This window comes from Lotus japonicus, chromosome 6, assembly GCF_012489685.1.
Source record: "Lotus japonicus ecotype B-129 chromosome 6, LjGifu_v1.2".
Classification (NCBI taxonomy): Eukaryota; Viridiplantae; Streptophyta; class Magnoliopsida; order Fabales; family Fabaceae; genus Lotus; species Lotus japonicus.
The window spans coordinates 3,033,950-3,059,969 of NC_080046.1; the positions used below are offsets into that span (position 1 = coordinate 3,033,950).

The 26,020-nt window shown below is 41.9% G+C and overlaps 1 protein-coding gene across 1 annotated transcript; it reads left to right on the forward strand.

Moving 5' to 3' along the window:
- Positions 1-974: 974 nt before the first annotated feature.
- On the forward strand, positions 975-3,563 carry LOC130722970 (uncharacterized). The gene is made up of 3 exons (XM_057573870.1): positions 975-1,518; positions 1,645-2,795; positions 2,847-3,563. The coding sequence occupies exons 1-3, from the start codon at positions 975-977 to the stop codon at positions 3,561-3,563; spliced, it is 2,412 nt and encodes an 803-aa protein (XP_057429853.1).
- Positions 3,564-26,020: the final 22,457 nt, after the last annotated feature.

A 26,020-nucleotide genomic window follows, 5' to 3' on the forward strand; every position in this document is an offset into this window, starting at 1 on the left:
GGCCCACAGCCCAGGGCCTCAGAAAATAGGGGGCCTCAAAAAAAAAAATTTTACGTACCCCAGAAAAAAAAAATTTACCCCAGAAAATAAATTTGTTTGGCAGTCTGCTTGCTGTAGCTTCAGACTTGAGTGGGCTATCAACCAAAAAAAAGAAAGACTTCAGTGGGCTTGCATTTGGGCCTGTTCTATTTTAATCCAACAATGGTTTACAAAAAAAAACCCTAGTTTTTTAATTAGAAACAATGAAATCATTAGAAACATAGAAACTTTAAGACTCAAGAGGCTTACTCACGTAATCACGTTGAAACTGAAACGTGCTCTGCACTGAAACAGTGAAACACTGAAACGGAACCAGTCACCACCGTCGTTCCGTCGTGCGCCGTCTGTGTCCGCCGTGCGCCGTCCGCGTCTGGCCGTCCACCACCCACTGTCCACCGCGCCCTTCAAGCTTCATCCACTGTCCACACCGGCGGTACCCTTCTTCTCTCTTATTCTCTTATTCTCTTTTTTATTTTAAAGGTTTGATTTTTCTTACTTTCCAGTGGCAGTATGCATCTTTGATGGAAACTTTGAAAATTTTAGATTACTGATTACTGATTTTTCTGAAAATTTTAGATTACTGATTTTTCTTACTTTCCAGTGGCAGTATCACTCAGTATGCATCTTTTGATTACTGATTACTGATTTACTGTTCAATTGTTCATGAATTATGATGGCTTTGGAATTTGGATTGTTTTGTAATTTTGTTGTTATTCTTACTTTCTTAGTTTCTTATTTTGTACCGTATGAGTTTTTGGCATGTGAAAATTGTAGAACTGATTGATTGCCAATTTGCTAGGTAGTGGAAACCAGTGCACACATCAGTCATTTTTTATTTACCAATTCAACTTCAACGCTGTGGAATTGATCAAGAACAGTGAGAAAGTGAGAAATTTCACTATTTCAGGTTCTAAATTTGTTTTCATTATTTCCCTATGCCTCCTAAATTGCCTCCTAAGATTAGAAAGTTTGATTCTGGATGTGAGAAACGTAAGAAAAAGAAGAGACTTGATGAGTTAACTCGATCTCAATCAGGAGCTCTTAATAAATTTATTATAAGAGAACCACAAGTTCCCATTGAAAATCAAAATGTTGATGTTGGAATTATTGAAAATATGGAAGAAAATGATAATGTTAATGCTACTGAAAATGATAATTTAGATGCTGAAAATATGGAGGAAAATGCTACTGTTAATGCTACTGAAAATGTTAATTTAGATGCTGAAAATATGGAGGAAAATGCTAATGTTAATGATACTGAAAATGTGAATTTAGATGTTGATAATGCTAATGACAATGGTGATGATATAGACATATTTGATCCAACAGTATGGGATAATCTTGAGTCTAGAATGATTGATTTATTAGCAACAAAAGGTCCTAAAAGAGATTTGTCTATTCTAAAGGGTCCTAAAGATAAATCATCTAGACGTTTTACGGCTAATTTGTATACTAGAGTTTTACCAAATGGAGAGAAATGTGATAGAGATTGGCTTGTTTATTCTAAAAAGCTTGATAAAGTATTTTGTTTTTGTTGTAAAATTTTTAAAAGAGGGTTTGGTAAAGGTCAATTAGCAAATGAGGGTTTTTGTACATGGTCACATGTTGGTGAGAGACTTAGAGAGCATGAGACAGGCATGGAACATGTTCGCAATATGACTACTTGGTATGAGTTGCGTAAAAGAATGCAAAATTTTCAAACTATTGATAAAACAACTCAAAGGTTGATTGAGAAAGAAAAGGAACACTGGAAAAATGTTTTAAAAAGAATTATTTCAATAGTGAAATTTCTTGCTAAACATAATTTGGCCTTTCGTGGTTCTAATGAGAGATTGTACCAAAATAGCAATGGAAATTTTTTAGGCTTAATTGAAATGTTAGCTGAATTTGACCCAATTGTCCAAGAACATGTTAGGCGTATTACAGATGATAATATTCATGTTCACTTTCTTGGGCATAAAATTCAAAATGAGTTAATACTTTTGCTTGCTTCTGCAATTAAAAATGAAATCATTAGAAAAATCAAACAAGCAAAATATTTCTCAGTGATACTTGATTGTACTCCTGATGTTAGTCACCAAGAGCAGATGTCTTTGATAATACGATATGTGGATATTTCGTCAAATTCTGTTAGTGTTGAAGAATCTTTTTTAGGATTTTTGAATGTCAATGATACAACTGGTCAAGGGCTTTTTGATGTTTTACAAGATGAATTGAAAAGTCTTGATCTTGACATATTTGATGTGCGGGGACAAGGTTATGATAATGGGTCTAATATGAAAGGCAAACATCAAGGTGTGCAAAAGAAATTTTTAGACATAAATCCAAGAGCCTTTTATACTCCGTGTGCTTGTCATAGTCTTAATTTGACATTGTGTGATATGGCTAACTCTTGTGCTAAAGCTAAAGATTTTTTTGGCGTTGTTCAACGCATTTATACTATTTTTGCTAATTCTACTAAGAGATGGCAAATTTTGAAAGATAATGTAAAATGTTTGACTCCAAAATCATTGTCATCCACTCGTTGGGAGAGTCATGTAGATAGTGTTAGAGCTATTAAAACTCAAATGTCAGATTTTAGAGAAGCTTTACTTGAAGTGTCAGATAAGGATCTTGATTCTAAAATAAGAAGTGAAGCTAAATCCTTAGCAACAAATGAGCTTGGTGATTTTGAGTTTTTAATCGCGATAATTATTTGGTTTGAAATATTATCTGCAATTAATGTGGTTAGCAAGCTTTTACAATCAAGCGATATGGTTATTGATGTTGCTATGAAAAAAATAACAGGGTTGATTTCATTTTTTAAGGAATATAGGGAAACCGGTTTTAAAAATGCCTTGAGTCATGCTACGGAAATTGCCATTGAATTGAATATTGATCCAATCTTTCCTCAAAGGCGTATAATCAAAAGAAAAAGACAGTTTGATGAGAATTTGAATACCCCATCAGTTGAGCTATCTGAAGAGGAATCATTTAGAGTTAATTTTTTTCTTTACCTTGTTGATCAAGCTATTGTATCTCTTAATAAGAGATTTGAGCAATACCAACAATATGAAAGTGTTTTTGGTTTCTTGTTTACTTCTCAAAATTTACAATCATTGGACAATGCAACTTTAGAGTCTTGTTGTATTCATTTTGAAGAGGCATTGAAACATAATGAGCAATGTGATATTGATGGGAAAGAATTATGTATGGAGTTAAGGTTACTAAGAGATATGCTGCCTGCAGGTAATATTGGACCTATTGATATATTGAGATTTTTGAAAGGCATAGATTTTTTCCCTAATACAATTATTGCATATAGAATTTTATTGACTATTCCTGTGACAGTTGCCTCTGCAGAAAGAAGTTTTTCAAAATTGAAGCTGTTGAAGTCTTACTTGCGGTCTACCATGTTACAAGAAAGGCTTAATGGGTTAGCATTGATAGCAATTGAGAATAATTTGTTGGATAAAATACAATATGAAGACTTGATTGAAAATTTTGCTTCAAAAAATGCTAGGAGGGAGGCTTTTTTTAAGTAGTAATTTTTTTTTTTTTAGATAATATTGATTAGAATATGACATTTTGTTTATGTTAGACACATATTTTTGAAGTTGTTGATGCTATTTAAAATTTAAATAGATAATGTTATTTAAAAAAAATTATTAGGGATCCATTTTTAATCTTTGCACAGAGCCTCCAAAATGTCGGGACCGGCCCTGCTGCTAGCTACAAATAACAATCTCAACAGTAGAGTGATGTACACTATTGGAGCATTCTGTTTCGTTAAAAACAAAATAAAGCACATTTTCAAGAAGCACCAAACGACAAACCCAAACCTTTTCTGTTTCATTTGAAAACAATAGTTTTACTACTTACTAGAAGCACCACACTCCACACAAACCACTAAAATATTAGTATTAGACTTGGAAAATCAAGTCACGAAAAGAATAGTGAACCATTTCAAGCATAACTTGCCCCTAATAATACCATACCAGTGCACCACTTCAGTTTTCAAAGTTTGCTTGTAGTCTAATAATATTCAAAAAATTAATAGAAGTCTAAAAAATAATACCAGTGCAGTGCACCACTAACCGTTTAGCTTTGGACTTGAAGATTGAAGTTGGATAAAGAAACTGATTATTTGCAGCAGCTAGAGGAACAGGAACGTCTCTCACAAAGGGAGAAAGATGAGGGTTTGAGTTTGAGGTTTCTAAAGGGAAAAAGGTAAAGTTAAAAGTAATATTTTTTAATTGTATTAGATAAGCTTATTGAACAAGTTTCTTGTACTTTCTTACTTATGTCACACTCTTATGTCACTTTTTGTACTAACTTTATTATATATACCAGTTTCATATTATATATTATATTCTATGTATATGAAAAAAAAATCTCCCCTATGTCAACCAATAGTTCCGCCACTATGTGTACTGATATGGGTTTATAGGGAGCATTAATTCTATAAGCATCGAGTCCTTAGGAAACATGCATTACTGATATGGGCGTACCAACTTTGTAATATTGTGGGCTTCATAGTACTTGTACACATATGGGTCGGACGACCCATGACCCAGTCGGGTCAAAACAATGTTATAAATATGGGACACCACCCAAGCGGTGGGGGATCCAACTCTTGACACAATTTCTGATTTTCTCTCTTTCTCGCTTCGCTCTTTGATTTGCTTAGCAACGCTCTTTTGGTTCCATACCGGAACACCTGGCGTTAAGCGCCCACATAACAAGTAGCAAATAGATAGGGTTAACTCCATGTTGTTCAAAACATAAAAAAAAGCATATAATAAGAAATCACTTGAAGGATATAACAACTGATATCAACAATATAAATCAACAGATATCAACAAAACATGGGTTAGTGTTCTATTTCCTTTACCGTTAAATAATTCTTTACTGATTAAACCAACTACGTACAAAGTCTGATATATATATCATAAATTCTGGAGGTACCCTGCAATATTGGCTCAAACTTGGATGATTTGGTATAAACACAATGATATCATACTTTATGATTTATCTTTCACAATCCTCATTTGTTCTACTATGAGAAAATCATCCAACTCCCATTTGTCAAATCAGAAGACCAACTGGCAGATATTTTCACAAAGGCTGTTTCTAGCAGGGAGTTTAATAACTCACTTGACAAGTTGGGTGTATGCGATATCTACACACCAACTTGAGGGGGAGTGTTGGTGTGAGGCAATAAATATTTGACATTCAGCATGCTGTAATATCCCATAAATTAAGTGATATTAGTCAGTTTAGAATCAAATCTGTATTTACCTTTTATATGTCCCTGTAATCACTCTACCTACTTGTATATATTTAGGGTAATTCTATGAATGAAAGAAAAAAAGAAATTACAATCTGATAGTTTTCACACCAGCTTTATTACAGCAGCGATTCTTTTAATTTGTCTTTGTAAATCACTGTAAATTATTCATTGAGAGAAGTACAGAATATAGAGGTGAACAAAAAGGGATTCCTTGTTCATTGAATTGAGTGTTAAAACTTAAAAGTGAAGCACATTTGGCACTACATTTATTGAAAAAAAAAACTGCAGTTCCTAGTTTATATTATCAAAAGCCATAAATGGCACTTGAACTTTATTTTATTACATATTAATTTGATCGTGAATTTAGATCCCCTGCCATTCCTTTTTAAACTAAAGAGAGATCGAGCATTAAGGAATCTAGCCATTGAAATTGTAAAATTTGTTGCAGGATAAGAAAAAATCACACATTAGCTACAGAATGAAGAAATAAGTCCTCATAAAGGACGAAAAAAATAAAACAAACTTGATTCATGCAATGATCATTCATAAAACTGCCAAAAGGACTTCAGCCTCTTACTGGAAAGTCATTAAAACAAAAGCTGGAACCTACTAAATCCACTAGTAAATACAATCCTGCATCTAATGAATCTGTAATGAGGAAGAAGACCTTGTGGCTTAGAATCTAGAAGGTCTTCTTCATTCATCCTCCACATGGTCACGGGTAAATCATTATCGGAAACTGAAGAATATAAACCTATTTACCCTCGTTTCACTGCTTGTGTATTTCCACTGTCATGCAGGATAAGAAAGAAAGAAAGAAAAGAAAAAGAAATGATATAAGAGAAAGTGCATGCGGCTCGCCTTGTACTTTCTAGCACTAGGGCCCGTTCTCTTTTTTTTTTTTGATAATGTTCGGGGCTAAAAGCCCAAAGACAGCACTAAACAACTCTAGAAACAGAGGTACCTACAACATCATTCATAAGGAGAGGAAGAAGAGAACTAGGCACATGTTCACTATCAAAGCAAAGCTCTTGAACACTATGTCCAAGGTGAGAAAGATGGTCAGCACATTGATTAGCTTCCCGGAAAACATGATAGAAATAGACTTCCCAATTCAGAGAAGCCAGATCGGAGATAGCTTGGATCAAATCTGCACAAGGATGATCAGGAGGGCACCTCAATGTAATCAAATCATAAGCTAATTTAGAGTCCATCTCCACTTCCAAGACCTTGATCTGCAGATTCAGCGCTTGTTCCAGGCCTTTAATGACCCCCCAAAGCTCCGCTCTCAAAGCAGTACAAAAGTCCAATCTGCCATAAAAGCCCAGTGAAATCTTCCCACTATAGTCCCTGATCAATCCCCCATATGCAGCACTGTTGGAGCGAGCAGAAACTGAACAATCTGAATTTAATTTCCAAGCCCCCAAGTTCGGCTTCGTCCAGGAGATTTTAGTCTCGTTCATATGAAGATTGGAAATAGCATTAGGAAGGCTCAAATTTTGAACAATCTCATCAGTAAAGCTCGTAATGAGGATCATCAAATTGCAAGGCATGGTGATATGGTTATTAAAGACCAAATCACACCTGTCTTTCCAAATGTACCAAGCCACCACCCCAAATAGAAGGGCCCAGCTAAATCCACCTCTATGGACAAATTTCTTGTGGAGATTAAAGTTCAGCCAGTTAGATAAACTTGTAAAATTTACTCCAATCCTTGGCTAGCAGAAACGCATTCCAAACCTCCTGGATATAAGGGCAATCTCTAATTGCGTGCATGACTATCTCCTCAGCATTCTGACATTGGGGGCACAAAGCAGAAGTGCACATGCTCCTCCTCATTCTCTCTTTATTGGTCATTAATCTATCATGGGCAACTTTCCACAAAAAACTTTGAACCTGAGGGGGCCTTCTGAACTTCGAAATAAGTTCAAAAGCTTTGGGGGGAGATAATACAGTGGCTTTGTAAAGAAGGGGATTGTACCGTTATTGATTTGGATTGGATCGAGTGCCTCCAAATTTGATGATCGACCCAAGAATCAAGTAAGCAAGCTCAAAAGGAAGACAAACCAAACATGGGTAGTCCAAATTCATCCTCCTTTATCATCAAGACTAGTCAAAGTAATTAATGATTATTCCCCTTGATTTCATCCCTCATTCAGGTAGCCTAGTCAACTTCTTAATGTATGTTTGACTATGTTTTGGGCTTATCAACTATATAAGGAGGATCCTAAGATGTATCAAGGAGGTTCACTTTTCCACTTGAATAACACTCTAAGTCTTTTGCTGAGTCATTCTCTGTTTTAGGGTTTATTCCAAAACAGGGATAGACAGAGTTCAAAAAAAATGTCACCTGCCCCATTTATGATTAATTATTTGAATTTTTTAAATTTATTTATTTTAATATTGTCACATTAATCGTTGAAGTTGAACATTGAATCCGAAAGGGCAAGGCTTAACTGGAAAGATTAAACCGTTGAAAAAATAGTTGTTAAGTAAAACAGTAACTTAATTGGCGGGAGAGGGAAAATAAATCAAAAATCTGAATATAAAATCCAAACGGTGAAACACAAAGAAAGGTATATTTTGAGAAATAAAAAGAAAAAGAAATAAAATAAAATAAAGCTGGTTGGCTGGCTCATGTTAATCCGAAAGGTTAAGCCTAAAACTAAAAATGGCGGTTGGAAAAATTGCTAGTATTTAATAACAAGTGGCGTGGCGTGGCGTGGCGGGGAGCAAAACAGAAGCATTTGTTTTGTGACAACACTGAGAAGTGAGAACAAACCCTCATTATTAGAGTATATGTATCAACATGGCCTTGCTGACATGGCAAGCCATAACAGAATCAGTTAGGGTAGTTAGTTTAGCTAACAGAATCAGTTATTGTGTAACTGATTCTCTCTCTCTCTCTCTTATGATAGCTTGCTCCGCAAGCCTCTTTCTCTCTATATATAGCTTAGATCATCTTGTGTAATCTTCAACCTTTCATAAATTCAATATTACATTTCTGTTATACAGTTATAGTTCTCTAACATGGTATCAAGAGCAAGGTTCGATCCAGAGGATTTTTCTTCTTGATTTTTCTTCTTCTTCCTTGTTCCAATGGCTGAAGAATCTTCTCCTACTCCAGTGGCAGAAGAATCTTCTCCTTCTCCTACTCCGATTTCGGTTGCAGCTCCTCAGTTGAGTTCAACCTCACTGGTTCACAAGCTTCTCTTGAAGCTTGATGATTCGAATTTCCTCTCATGGAAGCAGCATGTGGAGGGAATTGTGCGCACTCACAGATTACAGAGTTATCTTCTTCATCAGCCAGAGATTCCTCCTCGTTATCTCTCTGATGCAGATCGCACAAATGGAGTGGAGAATCCTGCATTTCTCGTTTGGGAGCAACAGGATTCAGCTTTGTTCACCTGGCTTCTCTCATCGCTTTCACCAACTGTGCTTCCTACAGTCGTGAATTGCCAGCACTCATGGCAAATCTGGGAAGCAGTGCTGGATTTCTTCCATGCACACTCTCTCGCACAGTCTACGCAACTCAGATCTGAGTTACGATCCATCACCAAAGGATCCAAAAGCACTTCTGATTACTTGAAGCGGATCAAGTCGATAGTGAATGCTTTGATCTCCATCGGTGATCCTGTTACCTATCGTGAACACCTTGAAGCAATTTTTGATGGACTTCCAGAAGATTACAGTCATCTGATGACTATTGTGACGAGTAGCGAGTATCCTTGTTCGATCTCGCAAGCTGAAGCAATGGTGATTGCGCACGAAGCGCGTTTGGATCGCTTGCGCTTGCGTCAACATGCGACTTCGCCACCGTCAGCCTTTCTTGCTCAGGCGACTGCGCCACCGCAAGCGCCACCACCGGCGCGACCTCAGGCGCCATCGCCAGCGCCACCACAGGCACCACCGCCAGTCGCGGCTTCTCATCCTTCATCGGAAGTCAATTACGTTTCTCGCACTGGATCTGATGATCGTGAAGAACGTGCGTATGATGATCGTGATGACAATCGATCCAGATCTGGAGATAATCGCGATCGCGGCGGTTACAACAACCGTGGACGCGGCAGCCGTGGCGGTTACAACAACCGTGGACGCGGCGGTGATCGCTCTTCTGTTCAGTGTCAGATCTGCCATAAATATGGCCATGATGCAAGCATTTGCTACTATCGGGGAAATTCTTCAACTTCTGGACCTAATCCTCAGCCAAACTCACAGCAAAACATGTCTGCTCAAGCACCTATGGCTCCAACCTTTGGATTTGGTTCTTCTTTTGGCATGATGCCTCAGTTTGGCTACTCTCCTTTTAGAGGTTTTCAACCTTATGGAGCTCCTTCACAGTTTGGAATGCCATTTCCAAACTCAGGATTTGGTTCTGGTTTTCCTTTTGCTTTTGGTGGAATGTTTACACCTCCTGGCTATGGTTTTGGTCCTGGTCCTGGTTTTGGTTTGCTTCCTAGAGCTCCTGCACCACAGCCACGTGCTCCACAAGCAATGCTAGCTTCTGCACCTTCTACTCTTGGCAATTGGCATCCTGACTCAGGTGCAACTCATCATGTTACTCATGATGCTTCTGTGTTTTCAGATGGTGTGTCAGTGACTGGGAATGATCAAGTGTACATGGGAAATGGTCAAGGTTTGCCCATCAAATCCATTGGTTCAGCTTCCTTTTCTTCTCCCTTTCACACACACACTACTCTACTTCTTAAAAATCTTTTAGTTGTTCCAAATATTACTAAAAATCTGGTTAGTGTAAGCAAGTTTGCTCAAGATAATGGTGTTTATTTTGAATTTCACCCCTTTCATTTTACTATCAAATCTCAAGGTACCTCTAGGACTCTTCTTCGAGGTTCTCTTGGTCAGGATGGTCTCTATTCATTTGATGGCATGCACTCTTCAACATTTCTCAAGGGTCTTTCTTCAGCTTCTGTTCCTTCAGCTTTTTCAGTGTCCAAGGCTGCATCTCCTGCAGTTAATGCTTCTGTTTTTCCTTCCAATAATGTAACAAGTCCCACAGCTTATGACCTGTGGCACTCTAGACTAGGGCATCCTCATCATGAGGCTCTGCAATCAGCTCTTACCATTTGTAAAATTCATGTTCCACATAAATCAAAATATAGTGTTTGTCAATCTTGTTGTGTTGCTAAATCTCATAAATTGCCTTCATCTTCTTCCTCCACTCTTTATACTGCTCCATTAGAGTTGGTTTTTGCAGATTTGTGGGGACCTGCATCTATTGAATCCTCTGCTGGTTATTCATATTTTCTTACATGTGTTGATGCCTTTTCAAGATTCACTTGGATTTATCCACTTAGAAGAAAATCTGAAACCAGTACTGTTTTTATTCAGTTTCAAGCTATGGTTGAATTAAGATTTGGTTTAAAAATTAAGTCTGTCCAAACAGATGGTGGAACTGAATTCAAACCTTTAATTCCACATTTCCAAAAGTTAGGCATCACCCATAGACTCACTTGTCCTCATACACACCATCAAAATGTTAGTGTAGAGAGAAAGCATAGACACATTGTTGAGACTGGCTTAGCTCTTTTAGCTTGTGCTAACATGCCTTCATCCTATTGGGACCATGCTTTTCTCACAGCTACATTTCTCATAAATAGACTTCCAACTCCTGTTCTTGATAATCTTAGCCCTTATCACAAACTTTTCAAGGTTCCAGCTGATTACAAGATTCTTAGAGTGTTTGGAAGTGCATGCTATCCTCATCTCAGACCTTATAATTCCTCTAAGCTTTCCTTTAGGTCACAGGAATGTGTGTTCCTTGGTTATTCTTCTTCACACAAAGGGTATAAGTGTCTTGCTAGTGATGGTCGAATTTACATCACTAAAGATGTACAATTCAATGAATTCAAGTTTCCTTATTCTACTCTGTTTTCCTCTGATGTTCCTGCTTCTCATACATCTCATATGTCTTCTATTATCCCTGTTATTTCTTCTGTGCCTCCTTTGCAGCAACCATTTCCTTCTCCTCATCATTCTCAGCCTGCTGACACGGCATCTCCTAATTCAGTTGCATCACTGCAGTCCCAGCCACCTTCATCAGTCAATGGTGCTGCCACTATCTCAGGGAATCCTGCTGCTTCTGGTTCTGCCTCCTCCACTGCAATTTCCAGTCCATCTCCTTCAAATCAACAGGATCCTGCTTCTGCTATTTCAATTCCAACAACTGGCTCCTCTCAGCCTCACCAAGTGACCAATTTGCATCCTATGCAAACCAGAGCAAAGTCTGGAATTGTTAAGCCAAGACTCTTTCCAACTTTGCTTCTGGCACAAGCAGAACCAGTTACAACAAAACATGCTCTCAAGGATCCTAAGTGGATGGCTGCAATGAAGTCAGAATATGATGCTCTCATGGCCAACAATACATGGACTTTAGTCTCTCTTCCCAAGGGTAGGCATCCAATAGGGTGTAAATGGGTTTTTCGCATCAAAGAGAATGCAGATGGCACAGTTAATAGATATAAAGCCAGGCTAGTTGCCAAGGGCTATCATCAAGTGAAAGGCTTTGATTATGCAGAAACCTTTTCTCTAGTAGTAAAGCCAATCACCATTCGTTTAATTCTCACTTTGGCTGTCTCCAAAAGGTGGCATATTCATCAACTAGATGTGAATAATGCTTTCCTTCATGGAGCTCTTCAAGAAGAAGTCTACATGCAACAACCTACTGGTTTTCAGAATTCTGACAAGTCACTTGTGTGCAAGCTCAATAAAGCTTTATATGTGCTCAAACAAGCCCCTAGAGCTTGGTTTGACAGATTGAAGGCAGCTCTAGTCAAGTATGGGTTCAAGGCAAGCTGTTGTGATCCTTCTCTCTTTACCTTTCACAACCAGTCTAATGTCATCTACATCCTAGTCTATGTGGATGATATTATTATCACTGGAAATTTCTTGCCCTTTATTCAAGAGGTTGTTCAGAAATTAAATTCAAAATTTGCTTTGAAGCAATTAGGTCAGCTAGACTACTTTCTTGGTGTTCAAGTTCATCACTTGCAAGATAGGTCTCTTCTCCTAACTCAAACTAAATACATAGGAGATCTCTTGGAGAGAGCTGATGTAAGACCCTAGACTTACTTATGTAATGCTTAAGTGATAGATTGAATAAAATGAGACTTTTGGCTAAGTTTGAGTTTTGGACAGATTACGCCTGTCAACTTGTGTGAATTTTTAGAGGGCCTTAACAATCTCATTTGGGAAAACTTCCTTCATTAGAGTTGTAGCCCTTTAAGTGTAGAAAATTCTCGAAGTGGAATCAGGTCATTCCGACCTCTGTAGGTCGAGATATTCGAATTTTACCGACCAGGGTTCTGGCAGTAAAGTGCCAGCGAATTCATTAATGTGTTTTTATTTTTATTCCGAATTTGGTTGGGTTTTTAATTAAAAATAGTTGGGTTTTAATTATGTTCAGACCTTATTAGGGTTAATTAGTGGGCAATAGGTTTAAGTGGTTTGGGCTTAAAAAGGTAAAAGCCAAACCCTAGCCCACATGTTGGTTTGCATGGGTTTAGTCAAGAGGGGGGGGGGGGAAACCCTATTTTCTAAGAATCAGAAAACAGAAGTTGCACCCAAACTATTTCATGTTAGAAAAGAGAGAAGAGAGAGCTTGAGAGAGAAGAGTAGTGCCGCCGCCCAAGCCGCCGCCACCACCACTCACGACGCGCGCGCGAGAGAGAACCTTGCGAGAAAGAGAGAGAGAGAGAGAGCTGCGAGGGAGAGTGAGGGGACGTGGACAGCAGCGTTCTTGGACCTTTTCTTCACCAAAACCTTTTCCTTTTCACCAAGTTAGCCAAGGTAAGGGCTGGTCCTAGGAGTGGGGTAGCATGTCTAGGCCATATTGTCATGCTTTGACATGATTTTATGTATGAAATTGATTGATGTGCTTGAGGTTTTGAATATGCGATGTGTGCTGGACTTTTTCCATGTGATATTGGGTTACACTGTGAACATGTTACTATATTTGATGCTGGTAGATGACTTAGAACCCATAGAATAGAATGGCTAAAACGAAATTGATGGCAAATGCATTCTCTGTCAGATCTCTGTGCTGGACAGTAAACTTCAGGTCCTATTTTCACTTGTTTCTGGTCGTCAAATAAAGAAATGATTAACATACAAATTGTATATCTTCGAAAGAGATTTCCAGGCATATAAAGATCATAAATTTTGGTCTAGTATTGTGTGTTGTAGGTCGTTTTGGGTAACTGTCATACCTGCTGTTTTTCCCTGTGTCGGACAGAAGCTTTAAGGAGTAATATCACCTAATTCTGGGGCTCAAATGAAAATGATTTTAACTAGAGAATTGTAGATCTTTAAAATAGCTTTCCAGAAAGATATTATACATGATTTTTTGTTGGAGGACGCATTCTGTAGACCAGTTTCAATGAGCGTTGTTTCTGCTGTCCAAAAAGCTAAGTTGCGAAAATGTGTTGTTTTCCATGCATAAGCCTTATGTTACCTTATTTGATAATTTATGCCATGATGTGCCATGCGTAAGTGTAAGTTTATGCTATGCCTTACATGAATTGTGATATTATTGGAAATTGTTCAAAGGGTCGCTCATCTAGCTGTAATTCCCGATGTGTCTGTGATCGTTTAATTGTTGTATTTATGCGATGTTGATGTAAGACTCTAGGTTGACTTTAGAGACTTAAACTAAGAGAAACGTGTAATTAACTCGCTTGCAAGTAAATGTGAATAATATGGACATAGGTCTAGTGTAGACTATAGTCCATGCGAACGATGGGCTTGCACGCGAGGGAGAATTGTGGATTGACTGTTGGTCTCCACGTGAAAAGGTTGACTGCGGTCACCTAGAAATTTTGTGGATCATTGCGGCTCCACGTGTTTGGTTGACTGCGGTCACCATGAGATTTTTGTGAAGTATTGCAGCTTCACGTGATTTGTACATCTGCGGATGTATGTGATTGGCCAAGGAAGGTTTGGTGGGTTGTGTGATGTGAGATTTCGTTAGTAACTGACTAACTGACTTTATTCCCATAAAAGACATATAACGTACTTATATTGTGTACTGTCGATTTTGTTATTATTATTTCTATCGACCTGACCATTGCGCTACTTGTTTATTTGTTATATGTGGGGGGTAGATGGTGTTGGCTACGATCATGGTGACTTGTTGGAAGTTGAGCCACGATGATGAGGAGTCCGAACTAGAGCCAGAGGAAGAGCTTCCCAAGGTGACAGACGATCCTTGGAATGAGATTAACCCATCTGACGATGAGTTGTGGTCCCGGAGCTTCACTGCAAGGACCAAGCGGCAGTTCCAGAATGGTCAAGGGGGCATCTATGTGGACTTGAAGACTTCATGGAGGACATGCTCCGGAATGACTAGGGTTGGGTTGAGTGACTTGTACTTCTTCTTCTGGGTTGAGAGTATCGGGTGGGCGTTGAACTATTTAGTTTACCTTTCAGTTGGATATTTTCCTTCCACTTAATATAATTTATAACGAGGTTTCATTTGGGATAAATATTTTATACATTTCCGTTGTTTAATGAATTTGAGTTCGCATTGGTTTTTTTGTATTCCGCAAGTTAATTTGGTATAGTTTTTAAGAGTTTCGCAATATTAGAACTTTTGTCATTAATTCAAGATTAATAATTGAATCAACAAAAATTCTTTACGAAAAATGGATTAATTGGTTACTGTGTGACACTCGAGAAATCGGGGCGTTACAGCTGACATGGCTGAAGCTAAAGGCATCTCTACACCTATGGTTAGTGGTGCTAGACTTAGTAAACATGGGGCAGATTATTTTTCAGATCCTACACTCTATAGGTCCATTGTTGGTGCCTTGCAATATGCAACATTGACAAGGCCTGAAATTAGTTCTTCAGTAAACAAAGTGTGTCAATTTCTCAGCCAACCTTTGGAGGAGCATTGGAAGGCTGTCAAGAGAATACTTAGGTACCTCAAAGGTACTATTCATCATGGACTTCACATCAAGCCTTGTTCCCTGAACTCACCAGTTTCTTTAGTGGCCTACTGTGATGCGGATTGGGGGTCAGACCCTGATGATAGAAGGTCTACCTCTGGTTCTTGTGTCTTTTTTGGTCCTAACTTGGTCACATGGACTTCTAAGAAGCAGACCTTAGTAGCAAGATCTAGTACAGAGGCAGAGTATAGAAGTTTGGCTAATACTTTTGCTGAGTTACTATGGGTACAGTCCTTATTACAGGAATTGCAAGTTCCTTTTACAGTCCCTAAGATTTACTGTGATAATATGGGAGTTGTTGCCTTAACTCACAATCCTGTTCTCCATACCAGAACAAAGCATATGGAACTTGATATCTTTTTTGTTCGAGAGAAGGTCCAGAATCAGTCTCTTTTTGTTCATCATGTTCCCTCTGTTGATCAGATTGCTGACATCTTCACAAAGGCACTCTCTCCTACAAGATTTGAAGACCTTCGCAGCAAACTCAATGTGAGTGAGAAACTTGTTTCTCACCCACCTTGAGTTTGAGGGGGGATATTAGAGTATATGTATCAACATGGCCTTGCTGACATGGCAAGCCATAACAGAATCAGTTAGGGTAGTTAGTTTAGCTAACAGAATCAGTTATTGTGTAACTGATTCTCTCTCTCTCTCTCTCTCTCTCTCATGATAGCTTGCTGCGCAAGCCTCTTTCTCTCTATATATAGCTTAGATCATCTTGTGTAATCTTCAACCTTTCATAAATTCAATATTACATTTCTGTTATACAGTTAGAGTTCTCTAACACTCATTCGTTCAAATCATCTTCATCTTCTTCTTCCTGTTCAGTTTGTTGTTCTTGTTCTTGTTGGAGAAGGAAGTGATTACAATTTCAAACTCGTTCAAAAATGTGGAGTCTTGATCGTGATTGGTACACTCCCAGAAGCCTTCTCAGCCCTCCAACCCATTACCATTTTCCGGTAATTTTCTATTTTGTTCATCATTCTTCTCTTCTAGGTTTTCCTTCCATTATGCACGCACGCAAGTTTACGAAATTGCTACTTTTTGTGGCTGAAGGGTGATCAGTTCATACCCAACAGGAGTTTGATGGATCTTGATCAACCTCACACTAATGTCTTAAAGTTTTGGGTGAAAAATGTGGTGTCCAACTCACTTATGGTTTTCTCTTTAGCTTAATATGGATGACCCGCCGTAATTTAAATCATCTCCTTTATACCCAACACATGTCTCTGTATCTAGCTTTTGATTATGCCGAACATTACTTTTACATTGTTGGTATATGCACTAGTAGTTTAATATTTATATTTGAATATTGCAATCTAAATATATCAAGGATATCGATCTATAGGGTCACACACATAGAATAAGTCGGCTATAATATATTGTCTTATTGAACTAGACTATTGGATAGACTATTATTGGACTAGCCCATTGGATAAGCCTAATCAAGCTCCAATAAGGATTATGGTTTGCCTCATTGCGGGGCTTATAAATAGAGCATAAGATGCTTAAACCCTAGATTTGACATATTGCACACTATTGCCTCTACTAATACAAGGAGCCGCAAGTGATTCCTAGTGGGAGAATTTGCATGGGGTGTTGTAGAGATGAGGCTACGAATACTTCGTTTGCTCAAATCGTCAAGAGGTGATCTCCATTGTCCTCCAAACTACCAATATCGACCACTTCGTCGCCGTGAACCCATGACATTCTCCTTCAACCTTCGAGGAGCCATTACCCTCGTCGAGGAGCTCTACTTTACGAACTCAAACGAAACACGGTTCTCTCTTTCCCCCTCCTTGTGGCGGTGATGACTAGAATGAAGAAAAAGACAAGCCGGTAGTTCAATATTGTGACATGGCCTTTTTTAGGGCTTATGTGACTTAAACATATTACACCTCATATTAATGGAAATATTACACATCAACTAGTGTGGTAAGATCTTTGTTTGCCGAATAACATTTAACATAAGTTCATCACCGGTGAGGATCAACTTCACCTATTGCATTAGAGTTGACTACTAAAAACTATAAATTTTAATTAGTGTGACAAAAAAATGTTTTACCCATTGTTCTAGGATTGAACATTAAGGGAGGGTATAGCCCCTAGAGAGTGGAAGAATGTGCTAGAGAGAGAGAGAGAATGAGAGAGAAAGTGCTGAATTTCATGAGTGAATTAATCAAATGAGCTAAGAGTCCCCTACAATTGGTAACTACCTCCTATTTATAGAGCCTGAGTACTACCTATTGGGCCAACTGGGCCTCCCGCGTTGAGGCCCAACTTAAGGCCAAATGTGCGCCCTTAGGCGGGCTGAATCCTGGGCGTCGCCCCTCTAGGGGCTCGCCCAGTCCACAAGACACCGAGCTCGAAGCATGAGAGCTAAGTGTGTCTTTTAAATGCTTTTACATGTTATCCTATTGTGTGCTGAAGTTTAAGTTGCCAACATGGCTTTGCGGAAAAGAGAGAAAATCTATATCGCCAACATGGCGTAAGTGAAGGAAAACGAGCGTCTTTGGTCGGCGAGTCCGCAGGTCTCAGTAGGCAACCCAAACCGACGAGTCCACAAGTCCACAGGTGGCGGGGACGAGCATTCTAAACTGGCGGTTTAAAGGAGTAGGCGGGCATTCTTCGTTTGGCGGGCTAGGCGATAGGCGCTAACAATTTGAGTGTCTGGCTGGCGATGCACTTGGCACGCGGCTAGATCTTATTGGCGACATTACTTGTCAGGCGATGGCGTTTGGCTTTTACAATGGCGAGACTTTCACGCTTCCCTAGATTTCAAAATATTTTCAAATCTCAACTGCTTCATGTGAAACGTCAGTTTCCCCTCTTTCCGCAACCGTCACTTCACTCATCATAACTCCTTTTTGCACGCAACCCACTCCCTTCAGTAACTGTCCAATCATGCGCAGTAACTCCTCACCACACGCGTCCCACTTCCCAAAGGCAATGATGACTCCCAACCTTCCACACGCGTCCCCCACGCGTCACCCTTCCAACTTCCCCCCTTTGCCTATAAAAACCCTTCTTCCCTTCAATCATCCCTTTCCGAAACCTCTCTTTACCTCCCTTATTGCATACCAAGCTCCAACTGCACATTTCCGCTCCGGTGCCGTTGCTTACCATCCTTTCCGCTATCCACTCTTCACCTCCTTGCCCGGTGAGTCCTTGCTTCCCTGACTCTGCATCTTTTTTCAATTTATCTTTTCTTCTTCATCATTATCTCGAACATGGTTTCAAACCCTAACTCTCCAAACCACACCTCTTCCTCCTCTGAAAATGACCCTGATTCAACTGCTGTCGGCGGCCTCCGCTTGGAGGTGTCGGAAATCCCCCATTTTCGGCTAAGAACCTTCGCGACCCTACCTCTTCCTGTTCGGGGAGCGCCTACCCACGGTGCTATTGACCAACCTTCCATTTTCCAAAACAGAGAGCTTGTTGTGGAATTTGTGAGTAGCATTGGTGGTATGTCTGACGATGATGAGATAAACGACAAACTTAGGATCTGGCCTTGCTCCGCTGATGATCGTCCTTGGCTCCACAGGGCGAACAGTGATGTGAAGAGATCCCACTTCTTTTACGCCTACAAGTATATGTTCAGCGAGCTTGGATTCATGGCTTCCCTTTTCGCCCTTCGTCCAGACTGTTCTTCGTGACATCAACGTGGCACCTTGCCAGCTTCATCCCAACGTCTGGGCCTTCATCCGGTGCTTTGAGATTTTGTGCGCCGCCGTTGGTACCACCCTGACTCCCTCCAGCTTCTTCTACTCCAAGTCCATCAAGAATAGAGGATGGATCTCACTGAAGGCCTGGACCGGCCGAAAGTGCTTGAACCCTCACAAGAGCAACGCCAAGTCTTCCTTCCCCTGGAAATACTTCCGTGTGGCGATCTATCATACCTACCCCGAGGCCTTCACCCCTAGAGATGGAACCGCTATTTTCCCTCTTTACTGGACTGAAAAGCCCAACGGGATTACCGACCCCTCCGAAGAATCCCTGTCCGTCAAGGACAAGGCGTTCCTAAACCTCCTTGCTCCACTCCCCATCCTTGAGTGTTCAACAGTCCTGGAAGGTGCTCGCCTTTCCAAGACACCCAAATACTTAGGTCGCCCATAATTCCTTCCCGTCCCATCGCCATTTTTCCTCTTTTTTTTTTTTTTTGCTTACCTCGAACTTTTATGCTGCTACTAACGTTTTCCTCCTTTGTTTTTTGCAGAAGATATGAACTTCACCAACGCTGAGTTCCTAAAGGCCCGCGAAAGGAAAATGGCCCGCTTCTCTCCTAAGTTCAGCTCTGATGGAGATGCGAAGAAACGTGGCGGGGGAGAAAACAAAGGCGAGGGCGTTCAAGCCCCCAAAAGAAGGAAATTAGTCAAGGCTTCCTCCATCGCCGAAGACTCCACCGCCCCAAGATCTGAAGCCCCTGGCGCCTCCACTCCTGGCGCCCAACCTATCATTGCCGCCGCCATAAGTTCAAAGTCTCCAATCGGCAGGACAAGCAAACTCTCAGCCACCAAGACTTCCACCGCCGCAACCACCAAGTCTACTGCCGCCTCCAAGTCTACTACCATAGGCGCAACGACCACCACTGCCAGCAAATCTACGAATGCCGGAACCGCCACCATCACTTCTCAGCCCTCAGCTGCTGAGAAGCTCGCTGCTATTAACGCTGCAACCGCCGCCGCAATCTCCAACGCCTCCGCACCGGCCACCCAGTCTACTACCATCGGGGCGACCATGCCTCGTCAACAACCAGGAGGGGAAAAAGGAAAAGAGAAGGAAACCTCTAAGTCCCCTCCTCGCCAAGATCCCAACTCTACTTGCCAGGGTGCTCCATCTAGCCCGCCTCCAACAAGCGATGGGCGCAATTCAACTCCTCCACCGCGCCCTGAGGAAGAATCTTCCGTTCCTGAAGCCACTGCCACCGTCACGCCAGCTCAGATTGATCAGGCGACTGGCGACAAAAATGCCTCCACTAGTCATTCCAGGATATTGCCCAGCACCATTGAGCCCTCCGAATTCTTGCTCACCGATCTCGATCGCGAGGTTATAGAAAAGGAAGCCAAGGAGGAAAGCCTTGCTTGCCTTCTGCGTGCAGGGTGCATCTTCGCCCATGCTTTTGACAATTTTAGCGCCGCCGCTGCTGATGTAGAAAAGTTGAGGGCTGATAATGCCAAATTTCGAGAGGATGGCGCTGCCTGGAAGAGGAGGTTCGACAATCTGTTGGACCAGGCTGGGAAAGATAAGGTTCAAGCCAACAAAATGATTGGCATGGCGGGAAATAAGATTGGTGAGCTGGAGACCCAATTAAAGTTGATGAGGGAAGAGGCTGATGGCCTTGACGCAAGCCTCCAGGCTTGCAAAAAAGAAAAAGAGCAAGTTGAGAAGGAATTGGCCGCCAAGGGCGAGGCGCTTACTTCCAAGGAATCAGAACTTGGGTTGTTGGGCGCTGAACTGGAATCAACAAAAAAAGCGCTGGCGGAACAGGAGAAAAAGCTTGCCGAGGCTCAGGAGTCGGCGAAAGCAGATCTGGAGGCGGTGATGCAAGCTTCTGCGGAAGAAATCAAGAAAACGGCTGAGGCTCATGGGGCAGCCCTCACCGCAAAGGATGCTGAGATGACTTCCCGACTTGCGAAGATCAAAGAGTTGGAGTTCGAGCTGGCGGTGGAGAGAGCCAAGGCCGCCGAGGCGAGGGACAAAGCCGCCGATGTCGCCTATGATAATCGCGAGCGTGGCTTTTACCTCGCCAAGGACCAAGCCCAACACCTATTTCCTGATTTTGACTTTAGCCCCATGGGGATCATGAAAGAAATCACCGCTGAAGGACTGGTTGGCCCAGACAACCCTCCATTGATCGATCCAAACTTCTGGACTGCGACTGAGGAAGAAGAAGAAGAAACAGAAGAAGAAGAAGAAGGAGAGGCAAAAAATAACAATCAGTAGTTTAATTTTAATTTTTACTTAACCTTTACCTCTTCGCCTCTTGTCTGATTTTCGTAATGTACTTTCTGCTATTTTTAATATAAGTAACTTTTTCGCCATTGTGTTGATCGCCTTTGAATATTTGCTTTGCGAATTGCTTTGAATGGTTGTTCTCGCCATAGACTCTTATATCGCCTCCTCGTAAATCACCGCATTCTTATTGTTAAAGATTTAGAATGAATTTCATAGCCGAACGCCCTGACACCCCGGAGTAATAAAATACTCGACATCCTGAGTGACTAAACACTCGCCTTCCTCCTTATTCATTCGCCGACCATATATCTTGCGCTATTTTTCACGCGTCATATAAGCAATTGAATTACGCCTAACGATTTTGTGCGTTAATTTTAACTAGGGCTTTTTGCTTGGCTTTTCCCCGCCAAGTCTTTAAACATTTTCCCACAAAGGGATAAATGGCCTCCATTCTTGAGGGCTTCGCCCGGGGCTTTGCCCGCTCGGGGCTTACGGTGCTTGGGTCCCAATGGCCATTTAGGGGTCCCAAGACTTTTTCCTAGTTAACGGCGCTCGTCGTATTCTGGCGAGACTTACCCAGCACATCGTTTACGGGACCGACGATCACATCAGACTTTCCGGGGGGTGATTCCCAGGCGTTAAAGGCCATTTGTGGAATCGTCGCCGCCTTCAGGGTTCCAGCAAGCCCCTTTGGGGATCAAGCTTGTCCCACCTAGTGATCGCCGTAATTCTTTTATATCGATCGGCAATTCCGATCGTCAGGGAATCCCTGGAATTCTTGGACACATGAATTTCATGAATTTAAATTTTATTGATTGAGCGCCTCGCTAAAAAACTCCTTTCGGAGAAAAATAGTGCGCTTTTATTATGGCGATACATTGGAGAGTTTGGAGACACATTGGATAGTTTGGAGACATTAACTTTGGAGAATACATTGGAGATTGTTCATCAGAGATTCTTCATCGGAGATTCTTCCTCGGAGCCTTCCGCCTTGCCAGCTTTCTCGCCCACGATCAACTATAATAATAGCGCAAGCTCAAACCATTCCATGACCTGGGCAGCCGCCTTCCATTAAGCTCCTCTAGGTGATAGGCTCTTGTTCCTAAAACTTTGACGATGCGGTAGGGACCTTCCCAGTTTGGAGTCAACTTGTTTCCCGAAGTTCCTGATCGCCACTTGAGGACCAAATCGCCAACCTGCATGTCTCTGGGGCGAACTCTGCTATTGTATTTGGCCGCTACGCGCTGCTTCATCGTCGTTTCTCGTATGTGCGCCTCATCACGCGTCTCGGACAACAAATCCAACTCCATCGCCATATTGGCCTGGTTTTCACCTTCAAAATCTGGCTGGGTCCGCCAAGTAAAATTGTCAATTTCTACAGGAAACATAGCATCCACCCCATATGTCATTCTGAATGGGGTCCCTCTCGTGGTGGATTGCTCGGTGGTGTTGTACGACCAAAGGACTACAGGAAGCTCGTCCAGCCAGGCTCCTCCGGCTTCATCCAGTCGTCGCCTTAACCCGCGCAGGATCACCCTGTTAGCAGATTCCACTTGTCCATTTGTTTGCGGATGCTCCACGGAGGCGAATCTCATCTGTATGCCCATTTCCTTACAAAACTCCCTCGTCTGGTTACTTGAAAACTGGGTCCCGTTGTCAGACACAATCGCCCTTGGCACTCCGAACCTGCAAACAATACGCTTCCAGTAAAAGTTAAATTTTTTTTGCAGAGGTTATCCTGGCGAGGGGCTCTGCTTCAATCCATTTAGTAAAGTAGTCCACCGCCACTAAAATAAACTTCATCTGCGACCTTGCGGTTGGAAATGAGCCTACTAAATCCACTCCCCACATGGCGAAAGGCCATGGGGCGCTCATCGTTACTAGCTCCCTCGGCGGCGCCTTTGATAAATCCGCAAAGACTTGACATTTCTTGCATCTCTTCACGAAGTCCATACAGTCCTTCCTGAGCGTGGGCCAATAAAAACCTGCGCTCAGCACTTTACAAGCCAAAGATCGCCCACCAATGTGGCTTGCGCACACCCCCTCATGAACTTCAGACATTACCGCCTCATATTTCTCTGGCGATAAGCACTTTAACAGTGGCGTCGAAAAACCACGGCGATACAAGTTTCAATCAATGAGAGTATAATGGCTCGCCTCCCGCCGTTGCTCCTTTGTGCATTGCTCAACTTCCGCTGGGTCTTCCGCCAAGATAGATATTATGGGGCCCATCCACGTCGCCCATCTATTCACACATCCTATGAGCTCGCCTTCAATGCTGGGGCACGCCAGCGTTTCTTGAATCACACTTTTGTTGTTACCGGGCTTCCGCGTGCTCGCCAATTTGGCCAACGCGTCCGCCCGCTGGTTTTTAGCTCGAGGAACATACTCTACCACTACCTCCTGAAATCGTGTCATCAAATATCTCACCCGCTCAAGGTACTTGATCAGATTGGGATCCTTGACCTGAAAAGTTCCTTTCACTTGACTCTCCACTAGCTGAGAATCCGTTCTTATCAGCAACCTTCCGATCTTCACCTCGATCGCCAACTTCAATCCGGCGATAAGGGCTTCATATTCCGCCTGGTTGTTTGTTGCTTTAAACTCAAATTTCAACGACTGCTCGAGTACCAATTCTCCCGGTCCTTCTAATGTCACGCCCGCGCCACTGCCACTGCTATTGGAGGATCCATCCACAAAGAGAGTCCACTGGGTGTCTACTCTTTCAACTAGATCTGGGGTCAACTCCACCACAAAGTCAGCCAATGACTGTGCGCCAACTTTGCCGCGTTTATCATATTGCAGTCCATATTCAGATAATTCAACCGACCAGCTGACCAATCTTCCCGATAAATCCGTCTTTTGCAGCACTTGTCTTAGAGGCAAATCTATTCGCACCTTCACTGGGAAGCTCTGAAAATAAGGTCTCAACCGCCGGGCGGTGACGAGGACCGCCAGCGCCGCTTTCTCAATTTTCTGGTATCTAATCTCTGCGCCTTGGAGCGTATGGCTGACAAAATAAACAATTCTCTGCTCGCCATCTATCTCCTGCAGTATTACAGAACTCAACGCACTATCACTCACAGCAAAATACAAGTGAAGCGGGTGTCCCTGGACCGGCTTTGACAAGGCTGGCGGCGACGATAGAAGCTCCTTGAGGCGAACGAAAGCTTCCTCGCACTCCGCCGTCCACTCGAATGCAGCGTTCTTCCGCAGACACTTGAAAAAAAAAGAGGACGATCGCTAGATTTAGGGAGGAATCTGGACAAAGCTGCCATCCGCCCTGTCAGGCGCTGAACTTCCTTCACATTAGTGGGGCTTTTCATCTGTTGAATCACCTTACATTTATCTGGATTTATCTCTATCCCTCTGGATGTGATCATGAAGCCCAAAAACTTGCCACCTTGAATACCAAAAGAACATTTCTCAGGGTTGAGGCGCATATTGTGCTTCCTTATCTCGCCAAACGCTTCCTCTAGGTCTTGGTGATGGTCCACCCCACGTACAGACTTGACTATCATATCATCAACATAAACTTCCATGTTTCTCCCAACCTGCCCAGCAAAGACCCTATCCTTCAATCTCTGATAAGTTGCCCCGGCGTTCTTCAACCCAAATGGCATGGTGCGGTAGCAATAGTTAACTCTAGCGGTCATGAATGTCGTTTTGTCCTCGTCAGCTGGGTGCATGCGGATTTGATGGTAACCGGAGTAAGCATCCATCAAGCTGAGCAGTTCATTTCCCGAGGCACCATCAACGAGACTATCAATACTGGGAAGGGGATAAGAGTCCTTCGGGCATGCCTTGTTCAAGTCTGTATAATCCACGCACATTCGCCATTTTCCATTCGCCTTTTTCACCATCACAACGTTCGCCAACCACGTTGGATACTTCATCTCCCTGATAAACTCAGCTGCCAGCAACTTGTCCACCTCCTGTTGTGCCGCCTTTCCTTTGTCTCCACCCAAGCGCCGCCTAAGTTGTGAAACAAGCTTTACGTTTGGATTCAATGCTAATCGATGGCAGATGAAGTTGGATCAATTCCTGGCATATCTTTGCAACTCCAAGCAAACAAATCTAGGTTCTCGCCTAGCAACCTTGTCAAACGCGTCTCTTGCTCGTCAGTCAGTCTGGTCCCAATCTTCAAAGTGCAGTCGCCAAACTTTAGCGCCTTTGTTTCTTCGATTGGCGTGGGCCTGTTCACTCGCCCCTCGCCACGTGGATCAAGATCTTCATCCGGAGTTTCAATTTCATAGCATCTGTGTCCAACCAGCGCACTTTTCTTTCCATACAGGTTAAGGCAATTGTTATAACATTCCCGCACCATCTTCTAGTCAACCTTCAACTTGCCAACCCCGCCGTTGTTCAATGGGTACTTGACCGCCAAGTGGGCTGTTGAAATTACAGCACAAAGGCGATTCAATGTGTTTCGCCCAATGATAACGTTATAAGATGCCACCATTTGGAGGACCAGATATCTTACTTTTAGAACCCTTGCGCATTCATCTTCTCCAAATATTGTGTCCAGATCAATAAATCCCCGCACCATTACTTGCTCTCTTGCAAAGCCCACCAAGGTTCCTGAATATGGAGTCAGATCATCATCATTCAGTCCCAACTTGTCAAATGCGTCGCCATAGATGATATCTGCTGAACTCCCTTGATCCAGGAATACCCTTCTGACATTGAAGCTATTCAACCTTAATTGCACCACTATTGGATCATCCTTGTGAGGCTTTATTCCCTCAAAGTCTGCCATTGAGATTGTTATATCAGGATGCTGGAATCC

Excerpts from the sequence above, each read along its gene's own strand:
- LOC130722970 (XM_057573870.1), top strand. The coding sequence starts at position 975 with ATGCCTCCTAAATTGCCTCCTAAGATTAGAAAGTTTGATTCTGGATGT. Across the intron at positions 1,519-1,644 it reads TTTACCAAATGGAGAGAAAT|TTGGTGAGAGACTTAGAGAG; the intron begins GTGATAGAGATT and ends CATGGTCACATG. Across the intron at positions 2,796-2,846 it reads TTTTACAATCAAGCGATATG|GAATATAGGGAAACCGGTTT; the intron begins GTTATTGATGTT and ends TCATTTTTTAAG.